Source organism: Miniopterus natalensis, chromosome 12, assembly GCF_054644295.1.
Source record: "Miniopterus natalensis isolate mMinNat1 chromosome 12, mMinNat1.hap1, whole genome shotgun sequence".
Taxonomy (NCBI): domain Eukaryota; kingdom Metazoa; phylum Chordata; class Mammalia; order Chiroptera; family Miniopteridae; genus Miniopterus; species Miniopterus natalensis.
In genome coordinates, this window is record NC_142092.1 from 57,613,712 (window position 1) to 57,626,860 (window position 13,149).

A 13,149-nucleotide genomic window follows, 5' to 3' on the forward strand; every position below is an offset into this window, starting at 1 on the left:
TAAAAAGAAAAGGTCCACACTGCAGTTTATCGTTCAAATAAAGTGTGATCATAATGTCCACACATATACTCCCCACCCAGTTGTATAATTCCAACACTAAATTAAAAAATAAAGCAACACAGTTATCATTTTTCTTCAGTCTCTCATATGTGCTGAAAGTTAACACCAAATTTCACACTAGTAAAGGGAACTCTACATCCTGAGATCTTACATAAGGGGAGTAAGGTGTCTGAATCGTGATGGGTACTAGGTACTGCAAGCGTGTGTCTATGTATATTTTTATGTGTCTGTATATTCGTCTGCCTGTGCCTGTATCTGTGTGTAATTGAGGTGGCATTGAGTTTCAAATGGAAAAGATTTGAAAAACTAATTTTTCTGGGGAAAGTAATTAATAACCTCAAAAATGTCCCTATGATTTTCACTTTCACGCAAAGGCCAGATCGCAATCAGTTCCAATGCTACCATTCTGCTCATACATGGGAATCTGATGAACTGCCTCACTTCCATGATATATAAGTTTCACATCCAAACCCAAGCTAGGTATATAGCTTACCATTTTCAAACTAATTTTGGGATGAAACATGCTTGCCTGATCTCCATGGAAAAACCCACATTCAAACTTCTACCAATGCCATTTCCAAACACTGGTCATCTTCTATCAATTTTCTCCAAGTATAGTTTAATTATTCCTAAGAAAGCTTAACAGAGGTTTGGAAAAGTTCCAATAAAGACATGTCAACTTCCAGGTTGGACAGGGGCTGGGTCCAGCTGCATCTGTTCAGAACCCAACCAAAGTGAGAGAAGAAAAATAAAATCAAGGGGAAATCCAGTGAAGACAAGCTTTTGAGAAGTCCTCGCATGTTGGATTACAAATGGATCCAGAGAGAAAGGCACTGGGAACCTTGCTGGCAAGTCCACTTTCCAAGACAGGATGTGATATTTGGAAGGAGGAAACTGAAGACAGAGTAGGTGCTGAGGCGAGCAGTGAGTACTTGACTCCTTACCCATTTAACTGTTTTGGATCAACAGCCCTCGGAGGCCCCACAAACCTGCCAAGGCAAACAGAGCAGCTAGCGTATGGCAAGTTTCCCCCGTGCAGAGCGCTCTTCCCCGATGGAGTGGGCGGCGACATCAGGAAGAAGGCCAGCCACCCGGACCTCAGGAGGACTTGGACTGGGAACCCACAGAGAACTGGGTCTGCAAAACTGAACCCTGCCCGGCAACTACTTCAACAAACAGAGAGCATCTTTCAGGGCTGATTTCCCCTTAAAGGCAAGTCTTTCAAACTTCGTAAGAGACCAGAAATGAACAAATAAAAAGAAAATTGGATTCATGGGTTGATAAAAGGATAGATGCTATCATAAACAAAATTAAAAGGCAAGTGAAACACCGAGAAAAAGTATTTCCCTCATACGTAGCAGCCGAGGGCTGGTATGGCAAAGATTTAAAGAGCATTTGCAAATCAATAAGAAAAAGAACCACTCTCAAGTAAAAAATGGATAATAGTCCCAAAATATTTTAATGAATACCCAGAAAAGAAGAGTTCTATATGGCCAATAATATATGAAAAAAGTATTCAGCCTCACTAATAAAGAAAGGCAATTTAAAATGGGACTCAACTGCCCCCTGGAGTGGCTCAGTTGGCTGGAACATCCTACCGTATACCGAAAGGTGGCGGATTTAATTCCCAGTCAGGGCACATAGCTGGGTTGCAGGTTCGATTCCCAATTGGGGCGCATACAAAAGGCAACTGATAGATGTTTCTCTCCCTTCTTCTCTTTAAGCATGTCCTCAGATGAGGATTTTAAAAAATAGGACTCAATTTTTCACATATAAATTTGGGAGGCATATTCAAATGATACTAACCTGTTTTAACTGCATCTCAGGTACTGATCCTAGGAGTACCAATTTTCTGCAGAGCAACTTGGCAAATATACCAGAGCCCTTAAAAAATGGGCATACTCTTTGATGCAATAATACCTACCACTTTAGAAATTTGCATTAAGGGAATTATTAGGGATGTGGGCAAAGATTTAGTCACACAGTATTGTTTATAACTGCCTAAATATGTAATAATCGGTAATTACCTGACAAAAAATAAAGGCACAATCTACACTGGAATTCTGTGTGACTATGCAAAAATGATAAAGTAGAAGCGTATTTCTTATTATGGAAAAAAGGCTGAAAATATGGTGGAATAGAAATTCAAGTTACAAAAGACAAAGTACAGTGCAGTCCTTTTGGGGGTAAATATTACTTTTGCACAATAGGTGTACATGTACAAAAAACATACCTATAAACCAGACAACTGCTGAAGAGTCAAGAAGGGTAGGTTCCAAATATTGCAGTGTACTTACAGAAACTGTTTCTGATTATTTTATACAATAAACATTTAGTTTCATTATAAAATATATTTGAAAAGAAAAAAATGAACCAGAGACTTCAACAAGCATCCAGATACAGAAAACATAGTTAAAAAAAAAATAAATCAATGTTTCTATACAAGGGTAATTGTTTAAAATTTAATTTGAAAAGGTGCCATTCATAACAGCAGTATTGAATAGAATATATTTAGGTCTAATGTGGAAACTATATGCAGGACTTAATTACTAGAAATCTATAACTTTACTGAAGGGTATAAAAATGACTGGTTAAAAGTGGACATACCATATTTTGACTTGGAAAGACTACTATTATAAAATGTAAATGATCTGCAACTTAATTTAACACCTTCTATACTGAAATCAAAATTCTGGCTGGTTTCATTTGGAGCATGTGAAAATGAATTAAAAATTAATATTAAATAATAAATACATGAGTTGATTTTTAAAAAATAGATGAGAAAAAAAGAATTTTCACTACCAGATTTTTAAATATACTATACAGTTTTAATAATTAAGTCATATTTTCAAAGCTTCCAAATAATAGGTAAATAGTAAACTATGAATAGAAAGCCAGGAAGAAATCAAATACCCTAAGTATTTAGCATGTGGTAAAAGTGCTATTCAATTAAACTCAAAAAGGATGAATGGCTATTAAACAAATGGTGCTGAGACAGCCAGTTAACCATTTAATAAAAAATAAAATGAGACATATTTGTCATGCCACACACCAAAATAAGTTCCAGGTGACATAAAGTGCTAAACGGAAAATGATTTCTCTGCCATCCTAAGAATACAAGCAAATATAGGATCTTAAGGACAAAGTTTGGTAGGTTTAAATTAATAAAAACTCAAATCATCCATCTAACAACACTGCAATGAACCAGCGTGAAAGACAGCGAACTGGAAAAACATGTACATCATATACAAAAAAAGAGTTACCAGTCTTACTATGTAAAGAGCTTTTACAAATCATTAAGAAAAAAATGTGCCATCATTGCAAAACAGGCAAAATGTATGAGCAGGAAAAGCACAAATGCCCAGTAAAGATACTAAAAAAGTGTTCATCCTCAACAAAACTAAAAAAAAAATAAAAATTGAATTTGCTAAAATGGTACCTCTATCCACCTATCAAATTGGCAAAGATATTAAAAACAATAGTATATGTTGTATTGGTGACCACGTGGCAAACTTACTGCTGTGGTGCTTTGCTGGTGGGGACATAAATGTATACGGCCCTCCAAGGGAGAACTAGCAATGTGTATTGAGAAAATCATAAATTTTCATATCCTTTTGTGCAGAAACTTTATAAAAATTCTTCCTAAAGAAGTAATCAAAGGGGTCCAAAAATCTGCGTGTTTATTATAACTTAATTAAAAAACTGTGTCTGACAAAAGGTGACAGGTAAAATAAACTATGACACAGGTATCCAAATGAATGATACGAAACTAATAGAGATACGGACTATCTGTATCAGATACATAGTATAATGTAGATCATTTCATGACATAACAAATGGAAAATGCAGGCTACAGCACGGCCAGGCACCAATGTGGAAGCATGTACAGATGTGCATACTGGGCAAATGTTCAACACCATGTAAACAGTGGCTGTTTAGGGGTGACGGGATTATAGTATGTTTCTTTTCCTCCTTTCCGTCTCATTGTTGCCATAAGCATTGGCTTGCTATTATGTGTCAGACACTTCTATACGCTCCAAATTTTCTACAACTGAGTATGTACTACTTTGTAATCATAAAAAGTTCGATTTTGTAATAGCTCATCATCTGAAACTGACTTCCCCTTCCAGATGCTAAAAATCTTGTGAAGGGCGCAGAGGGCGTGCAGTGAACCGCATACTGAAAGCACAGCAACCCTATGAGAGAACTGGGGTAACACTCGGGTCATGCCATGTCCGCTCTTTAGGGACACTTCGTAAAACGCACTCACCTGTTCCAGGCTGAACCCGGTCTGTTCTTACAAGTGTGCACCAGGACAGCATCTTAAAGACACCTTCCTAAGCGGGTGCTCAAAGATGACCATGTGAGGAACCTGCCGTCTAGGTAAGCCCGAGGACCCCCACCACAATAGGAAGGTGGAATGGCTGATTTTGTGCATGGGAACACTAGACGTGGGGACAGGGGGAGAGGGGGTGGCTTGCCCAAGGTGAAACTCCGGCTTAGAGCTGGGTGGTGGGTAGGAAGGCCCCGGGAGGTGGGGAGCGCGGGAGCGAGGGCAGGGCGCGGAGGGGCGGGTGCCTTACCGCAGCTTGCTGGAAGGCGCCCTTGGTGTAGGTGCCACCGCCGCGGTAGGTGATGGCAGGGATCTCGCGGCTGAGCAGCGCGCACTTGTGCTGGTGAGCGCGGCGGGAAGAGATGTAGTCGACGCGCGGCACCACGTTGTTCTTGGACGAGAAGGTCACGATGGCCACGCGCGTGGCCGTGGGCACCACGGGGAAGTCGGACAGCAGCTTGCGGACGAACTTGAGCTCGCTGAGGAAGTTGGCTTGGCCCACGCTGGACGACTCGTCCACCAGGAAGACGAGCTCCAGGCGCCCGCTGAGCTCCCGCAGCCGCCGCACGCGCCGCCGGAACGCCTGGCCCAGCCGCTCCACTTTGCTCTCGGGCGCGTCCTCGCTGGGCGCGGGCGGCGCGGGCAACCTCCCCGGGGGCCCCGGCGCGGCCTCGGGGAACAGGCGGAAACTGAAATTGCGCGACGGGGACGGATGCTGAAAGGTCGCCCAGCCCGAAACGAGCGCCAGACCCCAGCAACAAAGGGCCAGGCGCGGCCACATCGCGCTGGAGACCCAGCGGCTGCTCGGGAGCGCAGGGACCGCCCCGGCGCGGAGACGCTCGGCGGCCGGGCTCCTGGAGGGCGTGCGCGGCGCGGGCGCGGGGCGGCAGGGAGCCTTAGCGCCCTTTCATCTGACACTGGGGACACAATCCAGACTCCTCCGGCTGCGCGGGGACTGGGGGAGGGAACGGCCTCTTTACCACCCTCCTCGTCTTTTTTCTTCCCTCTCCCCTCCTCCTTTCTCTCCCCGAAGCCTATAAAATGTTTGAAGGGAAGGGGGCAGTCAAGAAAAATCTCCCGCTTCCCTCTCCCTCCTCGCTCCGTCTCCCGCTCCCTCCGCTTGCCTGCCTCGGTCTCTGCCTCCCTCTCTCTCCTCCCCCTCGCGTTCTCCTCCCGGGATCAAGCCCAAGGCTCGGAGATTCCATGACACCAGAACCCCGCGTCTGTCAGGCTGTCAACATTCCCGCAGCAAGCGCACCAGCGCCCAAGCCCTGATTGATCCCATATGTCTGGCAGGAGCTGCAGAGGAATTCACTGGAGATGGATCCAGATACCAAGAGTGCCACAGTAATTGGAAACACTTTGTAGAGGAAAACACACACGGACTGGCCGGGGAATTGAAAGCATCCTTTGAAAACTGCTTGCTCACCTTCTGCGTCTCTTCCCGCCCCCCCTTCGGTGCCCCAAAGCCTTCACCAAATAGATGTTTGTTTGACTTTCCTGGTGGGGATTTCTGGCCCTTTATGTGTCTGAGTGTAGACTCTTGAGGGCACCCTAGAATCACACCATATATGGGGTGCATCTGCCCCATAGGGATGATTTGCCTGGTGCTTCAGTCATGCATTTATTTATTCATCCACTTTTTTATTTAACAAATATTTCTTTTAATTTATTGAGGTGACATTGGTTAATAGGATCATACAGGTTTGGAGTGTACATTTCTATGATACGTGGTCTGTATATTGCACTGAGTGCCCACCACCCAAAGTCAACAAACACTTTCAGGTGCCTATTATGTGCCAGGACACTGGGAATTTAGAAAGGGGAACAAAAATTGACATGGATCTTGTCCTCAGGAAACTTACAGGGTAACAAATAGCCAAATATTCCACAAAGAATGTACATGATCACAGCAAAGGGTGCTAAGTGCGACGAAGGAGAGCTCAGGTAGGCAGACCTGACCTTGGAGACGCCAGGGCAGTCTTCTCCCGGGACATGAAGTTTGTGCTGAAATCTGGACTGAGTTGGCGTCGCTCTTCCCCAGCCCCCCCTCATGTGCTTATGGTCTGTTTCAGCAGGTGAGACCTTTAGAGGGCTATTTCCTTGGCTTTGAATGGTACCGGCACTTAGCTACTTTGAAACCCAAGTTGCACCTGGGAGCGCAACAGGATCCTAAAGGATTGGTGCAAGTACAAAGAAGGAGCACACTTTGCATAAAAGGTGGAGTCCTTGGTGAAAAGCTTCCAGCTGGGAGGCAGGAGTCCTGTGCGGATGTGCCTCTGGAGTTATATAAACCACCTGAACTAAGTCACTTCCAGTCCTTGGCTACAGTTTCGCATCTATTTCATGATGGAATTCAGTGATCTCAGTCTCCTGTCTCTACTATAAGATGATTTAACTCCATCTATATTTAATGAAATTCCTTCAATGAGAGAGAGCACAGTGTATCAGTTGAAATGTTAGGGCTCTGGAATCCGTTTGACTGGGACGAAATCTTGGCTCTACCATTCACTAGCTGTATGAACGTGACATCACGTGGCTTACCTGTACGATGAATAGTAATAGTGTATAAAGGGTTATCGGAAGATTTAATCGTAAAAACATAAAGTTCTTAGGACGGCGCTTGGAATAGAGCATGTACTCCACAAATGCTGGTGGCTATTTTGCCACCTTTAATGATGAATGCTCTCCAAATCCTTATTTTTCTAACAATATTTATGGACTATCTACTGTGCCAGAGGATTAGAGTCTGATGACTTAAAGACGAGTACGACTTGGTTCCAGTCCTCCAGGGGTTCAAGGGATGTCGGAAGAGACCATAGATTCACAAACAACCACAAAGCAGTAGGATGACTGCAGGAAGGGGAAGGGAAGCAAGGTTTAAATCTTCCTGGGAAGTGAGCAAGGCCTCATTTGAGCTGAGACTTTAAAAAAGGAGGAAGTTTGTTCAAATTTCATCTACTCTGTGTTATTTCAAATACGTCGTCAAGCGTGAATGTTTCGGAACCTTTATGTGCTGGGCCCCATGGCAACGACTATGTACTTGCTCATGTGTTCCCCACGAAAGCCCAGGGAGGTAGATTGCTCCAGGACTCTTTGGTTGCAAGAAATAGACACTCGATGTCTCATGTAAAGAAAAAGGGATTTCTTGGCTCATATCTAAACTGGAGAAAGGGCAGGGCTAGACTGATCTCAAAAAGTCCTGGAAAAGAAAATCAGGAACTACTTAGGGCTTTTCTTTGCTTCTGCTTTTCTTTGTATGTTAGATTTAGTCTCTGTCTTCAGATTTATGATCTGAGAAGGAGAGATTCTTTCTCATGAGCTCAAGTTAAAAAAATTAGCAAAATCCACCGGCAGCAGTAGCAGTAGCAGTAGCACCACCTTGAAGAACTCCACTAGAGCAGGCACGGGTTAGATGCCTGTTCCTTAACCCAGACTGGGGTTGAGGGGATGGGCCATTATAATTGTCTTAACTTAGGTCATACGCTCACTGTGGCAGAGACACCTAGTCACCTACCCACCACCTCTGGTTCCTCCTTCTTGAACAGCAATAGAGCTCCTGCATTTTAGCTGGGCACAAAGAGGCCTGAGAGAAAGACTACACATCTCAGCCAGCCTTGCAGGTGGATGTGGCTAGATTCTGGGGAATAATATATAAGTGCCGGTTTTGTGAGGCAGCTTCCAGAAAACCTCTTTAAAAGGCAGCTGCTATCTTTTATCTGTCGTATCTTCCCTTTTATCCCTTGCTCTCTCTTTCCACCTGGAACATGAATGTGATGGCAGAACTCTAGCACTAGCCATTTTGGACCTTGAGAATGAAGGTCACACTCTAGGGATAGGTGAGTAATAAGCTGGAAAAAGCCTGGGTTCCTACAGACTTCGGAGAGCAGAACTACTAGACTCATCTCAGATTGCCAACCTATCCCTTTTATATTGAGTCTTTCTGTCATACTCAGCTGAACTTGATCCTGGCTAATAAACCCACACCTGTAGTCAGGGAGGTTATTTTCTCAGTATATGCTTTCATAAGTGCTATGGCAGAGAAAACAGGACATAGTGAATTGCTCACTGCCTCCTGAGGTTACCTCCGAAGGCAATGTAGATCACTTCTGCTCCATTTCATTGGCCAAGGAAAGTTGCATGACCATGTCTAACCCCAAAGGAAGTAGGGAAGTACAATTCTACCATATTCCCAGAAAGCAGAGAGCTAGAAATATTTGGTGAACACAAATAATTACCATATTGAGTCATATGACAATGGGGAGACCGCTGAGTTCGTAAAGCAGAGACAAAACCCTGGGAAGCTAAGTCTGACGTAAAATTTAGGAGATTCCTGTAGGAAGATTTATGAATCACTTTCTACAAGGACTTTATGATCTTGAGTTTGAGAGAGTAAGTTTATATTTACTACATAACATACTATGTTTACATATAACCCTGGTGAATTATAGTGCTTGAGTCTAGCAAAAGTTTGTGAGTGACCAGCTGTGGGGATTAGATTAAATTAGTCCTTTCTTCATTTTTCATTGCAGCCCTTCTGGAATATTTGTCTTTTCTGGCACAAAAACATCCAATTATATTAAAATACTGTTATCAAAATATTTTTAAAAGCTAAACTTGTCATGTAGTAATGTAGATACTTCTTCATGATCACATTACTTAACATCATTTATCAACTGTTTAGTAAACGCCTTATTTTTAAAGTAGTGATGGAAAGAACAATACAGTGTGCCCCAAAAATATGTATACACACTTTGAATAATTATAAAGGCAGTGTTTATTAAAACATATTTCTTTTTCAATAGACTCTATAGACAATTGTGTGTATGTTTTGGGGGACACCCTGTATTTTGAGATAGCTTCCACGGGTCTAGGTGCATTTTAAGCTTCCTAGATAATTCTGAAACATCCCTAGGGGTTAGTGCATGAGGCTAATGTAATTAACATTGTGCACTTCCAGTGCGCTGAGCAGTCAGGCCTACGTTAATTGTACTCATGGTGACAGAGAGAGGACCTAGAGAAGCTTTGCCTGCATGTTACGAAGCCTGCTGCTCCAGTCTTCACACTGCTCCCCAGCAATCTCTAGTCCACCGTAATTTCTAGTCTAAAGCACTGGTTCTCAAGAGAGGGTGATTTTGCACCCATCCCCACCCAGCCAACATTGGGCAATGTTGGGAGGCATCTGTGGGGCTAAAGCGCTACTGGCCTCTGCTGGAGAGGCCAGGAATGAATAAACATCCTACTATGTACTGCACAGGCCCCGCAACAAAGAATCATGCAGTGCAACGTGTCAGTATTGCTGAGGTCCGAAACCCTGGCCTCTAACACAGTAAATAGCAGACACAAAAAAGGACAGACTTCCACTATTCCAAAAACTAAGATTGACGAAGCGATCTAAAGGTATTAAAATGACAGCATGAAGCTGAATTGGAAAAATGACCCTGCCTTCATCCCATGTAATGAAGTCTCCTGTGGGAGGGGAAATGTGTACAGTAGTCTCCTCTTATCTGCGTTTTCACTCTTTGTGGTTTCAGTTACACACAGTCAACTGGAGTCCAAAAATATCACACGGAAAACTCCAGAAATCAACAATTCATAAGTTTTAAATTGCACGCCATTCTGAGTAGCGCGCGTGATAAGATCTTGTGTCATCCTGCTCCATCCTGCCCAGGGCATGCCTCATCCCTTTGTCCAGCGTACATCAGTCACTAGAAGCCATCCTGGTTATTAGATAGTCTGTCGCAGTATCGCAGAGTTTGTGTTCCAGTCACCCTTACTCTACTTAATAGTGGCTCTAAAGCACGAGCGTGGTGTTACCAGCGATTTTAAGATGCCTCCGCCCCACCCTTCAATGCAACCACCTTTCCACATTAAGGCAGGTTCTGTAAAAGAATAGGATGAATTTGTGTTTGGGGGCAGATGCAGGGACTGAGGGAGAAAGCAGAGAATGGTGCTGGCAAAGGCGCTCTGAGGTGTCAAGAATCAAGTCCAGGAAATGGGAGCAGAGGCTGGAAATAGTCTTGCTTGGCTCTTAAATCTACAACACAGTGTTAGTGAATCATAGCACCAAGCAGTATTGACAAGAGGAAGAGGTCTCTCTGTGACTATACTTTATAAGAGTATCTTTCTATTGTGAATTTAAGACATTCCCCCCATGTACAGAGATTGGGAAAACATGCCACCCTGTATGTTTCTTTAAGTAGAATTACCTGGAGATGGAGTTCATGGTGGAAAAGCCCAGTGATGATAGTGAATATAATTTAAAAGGAATAAATAAAAATGAACGTTGTAAATCTGGTCTTAACACTAGAGACATATAAATTTAGAAATACACATCATTTTATGTGGTTCCTTTCATTTAATCCTGCCATAAATCTTGACATAAATATAATGGTCACTCCATTTTCACAGGTGAAGAAAGAGCTCTCTGAGGCCATAAAGTCTGGAAATACATGTTTAGCTATTACATTGAAGTGCATGTTCAAGGTTCTGTCTTTTGCTAATAATGCATCCTTGCAGTGAAGGTGGTGCATTCACACATCATGTGTGTCAGTCCCTGCATTTGTATCTATGATGTACCTACTGCCTCAGCTAATCTGGCTACTGATCTCCTCTGAATAAACCTGGAGGAAGTAATCAAGGGCATTCAGATCTGATGGTCTACTCCACACAACGGTGTCAGTCAATCCAGTTTCAGAAATTATCATCCAACCAGTCCACCTTTCTGGCTTAATGGGAGGGTGTGCCAGCCTGTTACAACCACTCCTGATACCCCTCCCCTCATCTGTCATATACAAGCATTAATAATGGATCGCTTTTCATAGTGAAATGCATCTCTTCAGACATGTGACTTCAAAAAAACATGGCCCCAAGATATGTGCTTTCCACAGGCCACACCACACCATCCCCTCTGCCTTGTGTTGGGGTGGTGCACGCCCAGGGTGGGTTGTCTTGATCATGCCCTGACCCAACATTGCATCTACTCTGTTTGCCTCCCTTTTCACATAAAAAGACACTGTCTTCAGGAAAGCAGCTGTTCTTATCCAGGAGATCTAAACACCATGAGCACATTTCCAAACAACAGTTGGGGTTATCTTCGGCTAAACTCAGCAGGACTTGCATCTTGAACTGGTGAAAGGCACATGGATTGAGTGCCTTCATGTGGTACTAAAAAGCACCCATAGTTTCTAGAATGCCTGGTGAGCTGACCCTCTTTGGGCTATTATGTTCATAGTGACCATTCTTTTACCTCCTTAGAAACAGTCATCCACAAAGAAGTGTGCCCCAAATGTTACCTGTATCCTTGAATTTGTGATCCAGTTTGGGCTGTGGGAGATGGTATCTCTTTCAGAAGGACATTCATTGACGGGCCCTTTAGATTCACTGGTAGGACCAGCCTTTGTGTCCACTTAGAAATAGGAGCTCCATGTATTCATCTTCGATCATCATCAACCTGTAAAAAGTATAACAGTATTATCTATATTTCCAGGCATTATGTTCAAGGTGAAGGCTTGAACCCAACTCCATTTGTGATCTTGAACACTACTGTAAAAACAAATAATAGCAATCAGTTTTTAAAGGCACAGTCTTTTGACTTTTATCCCATTTCCTTCTCCCACTGGTGTGTGAAACATGAGCGGACTGGTAAAGGCAGTTTCCTATTGACAAACTAGGCCCCTGCATTTCCATCTGGAGATAGCTAGAGCTATAGTTACTTTACAAATTTTATTTTAAAATTATCATGTAGTAAAAATGACTTTTTGCCTTTTTTTCGTGTGTACAGGTACACGAGTTCAAACACATACACCGATTCCTGTAACTACAACCATAATCAGGATACAGGACAATCCCATCGCTCCGAAAGACTCCCTTTCGGGTTACACTTTCCCTTTACCCCTCACGCCTCGCAATCCGCTGACCCGTCCCCCATCACCATAGTTTTGTCTTTTCGAGAACGTCACCTAAGTGGATCACATAGTATATAATTTTTGGACTTTTTTCACTCCACATAATAACTTTAAGGTTCATGTAAGCTTGTATACAGGTTTTTGCGTCAACTTAAGTTTTCATTTACTTGGGATGAATCCCCAGGGGTGGGATGACTAGGTTGTATGGCAAAGTATGTTTAATGCTATGAGAAACTGCCAAACTGCTTTCCAGAGTGGCGTGGGTACCACTGCTCATTCACGGAGGAATGAATGAGGGTTCCAGAGGCGCTGCTGTGTGAGTGTGTACACACGCACATCTGTGTACAGCGTAGCTACAGTCTGTATAATCCTAGATTGAGAGTACTCCCCTCTCTCTGCCACCTCTAGTCTACTCTTGAACCAATTCAGTAAGTTCGTAATTGCTTATATTTTTCCGTTGGAAATTTTCGTTTGGTTCTCCTTTGTATCTCTGTTAGGAAGAATCGTTTTCCATCTGTTTCAGGAACGCTTGGTTGCTCGGCGGATTATCCGTGTGCTAGGTGAGGACCAGCTGCACGTGCGAGCCACTCCGAAGTCCCAAACCTTTGCTCCGCAGTCATCCGGGGTTCCGCTGCTCAGTCCTCTGCCCAAAGCTGAACCGTCCTTACCCCACTCCCCTGGAAATGCTGCGACTGTGTTGGGGTCGAAAGCAGGGCAGGAACTTTTTGCCCTGTCTTCCTGGATTTACAAGTCCACTGATGACAATGGTTCCTTGTCCAAGTCCTGCCTCCCGGAGATTCCCGTCACCTGGCAGCCTCCGCCAGCCCTGCTGCTGCCAAGAGACTGCCT

General features: G+C 43.6%; 1 protein-coding gene and 1 long non-coding RNA gene across 2 annotated transcripts in view; both read right to left on the reverse strand.

Moving 5' to 3' along the window:
• SVEP1 (sushi, von Willebrand factor type A, EGF and pentraxin domain containing 1) overlaps positions 1–5,260 on the reverse strand; it is a 127,103-nt gene extending 121,843 nt beyond the window's left edge. Inside the window, exon 1 of the mRNA XM_016213672.2 lies at positions 4,644–5,260. Coding sequence (XP_016069158.2) covers positions 4,644–5,174 — 531 coding nt within the window. The 5' untranslated portion in view covers positions 5,175–5,260. The remainder of the gene's footprint in view (positions 1–4,643) is intronic.
• A 1,925-nt stretch (positions 5,261–7,185) lies between these two features.
• LOC148091861 (uncharacterized) overlaps positions 7,186–13,149 on the reverse strand; it is a 47,753-nt gene continuing 41,789 nt past the window's right edge. The window contains exons 2-3 of the long non-coding RNA XR_015715417.1: positions 11,689–11,846; positions 7,186–7,246 (exon numbers count right to left, since the gene is read on the reverse strand). This is a non-coding gene — a long non-coding RNA (uncharacterized LOC148091861). The remainder of the gene's footprint in view (positions 7,247–11,688; positions 11,847–13,149) is intronic.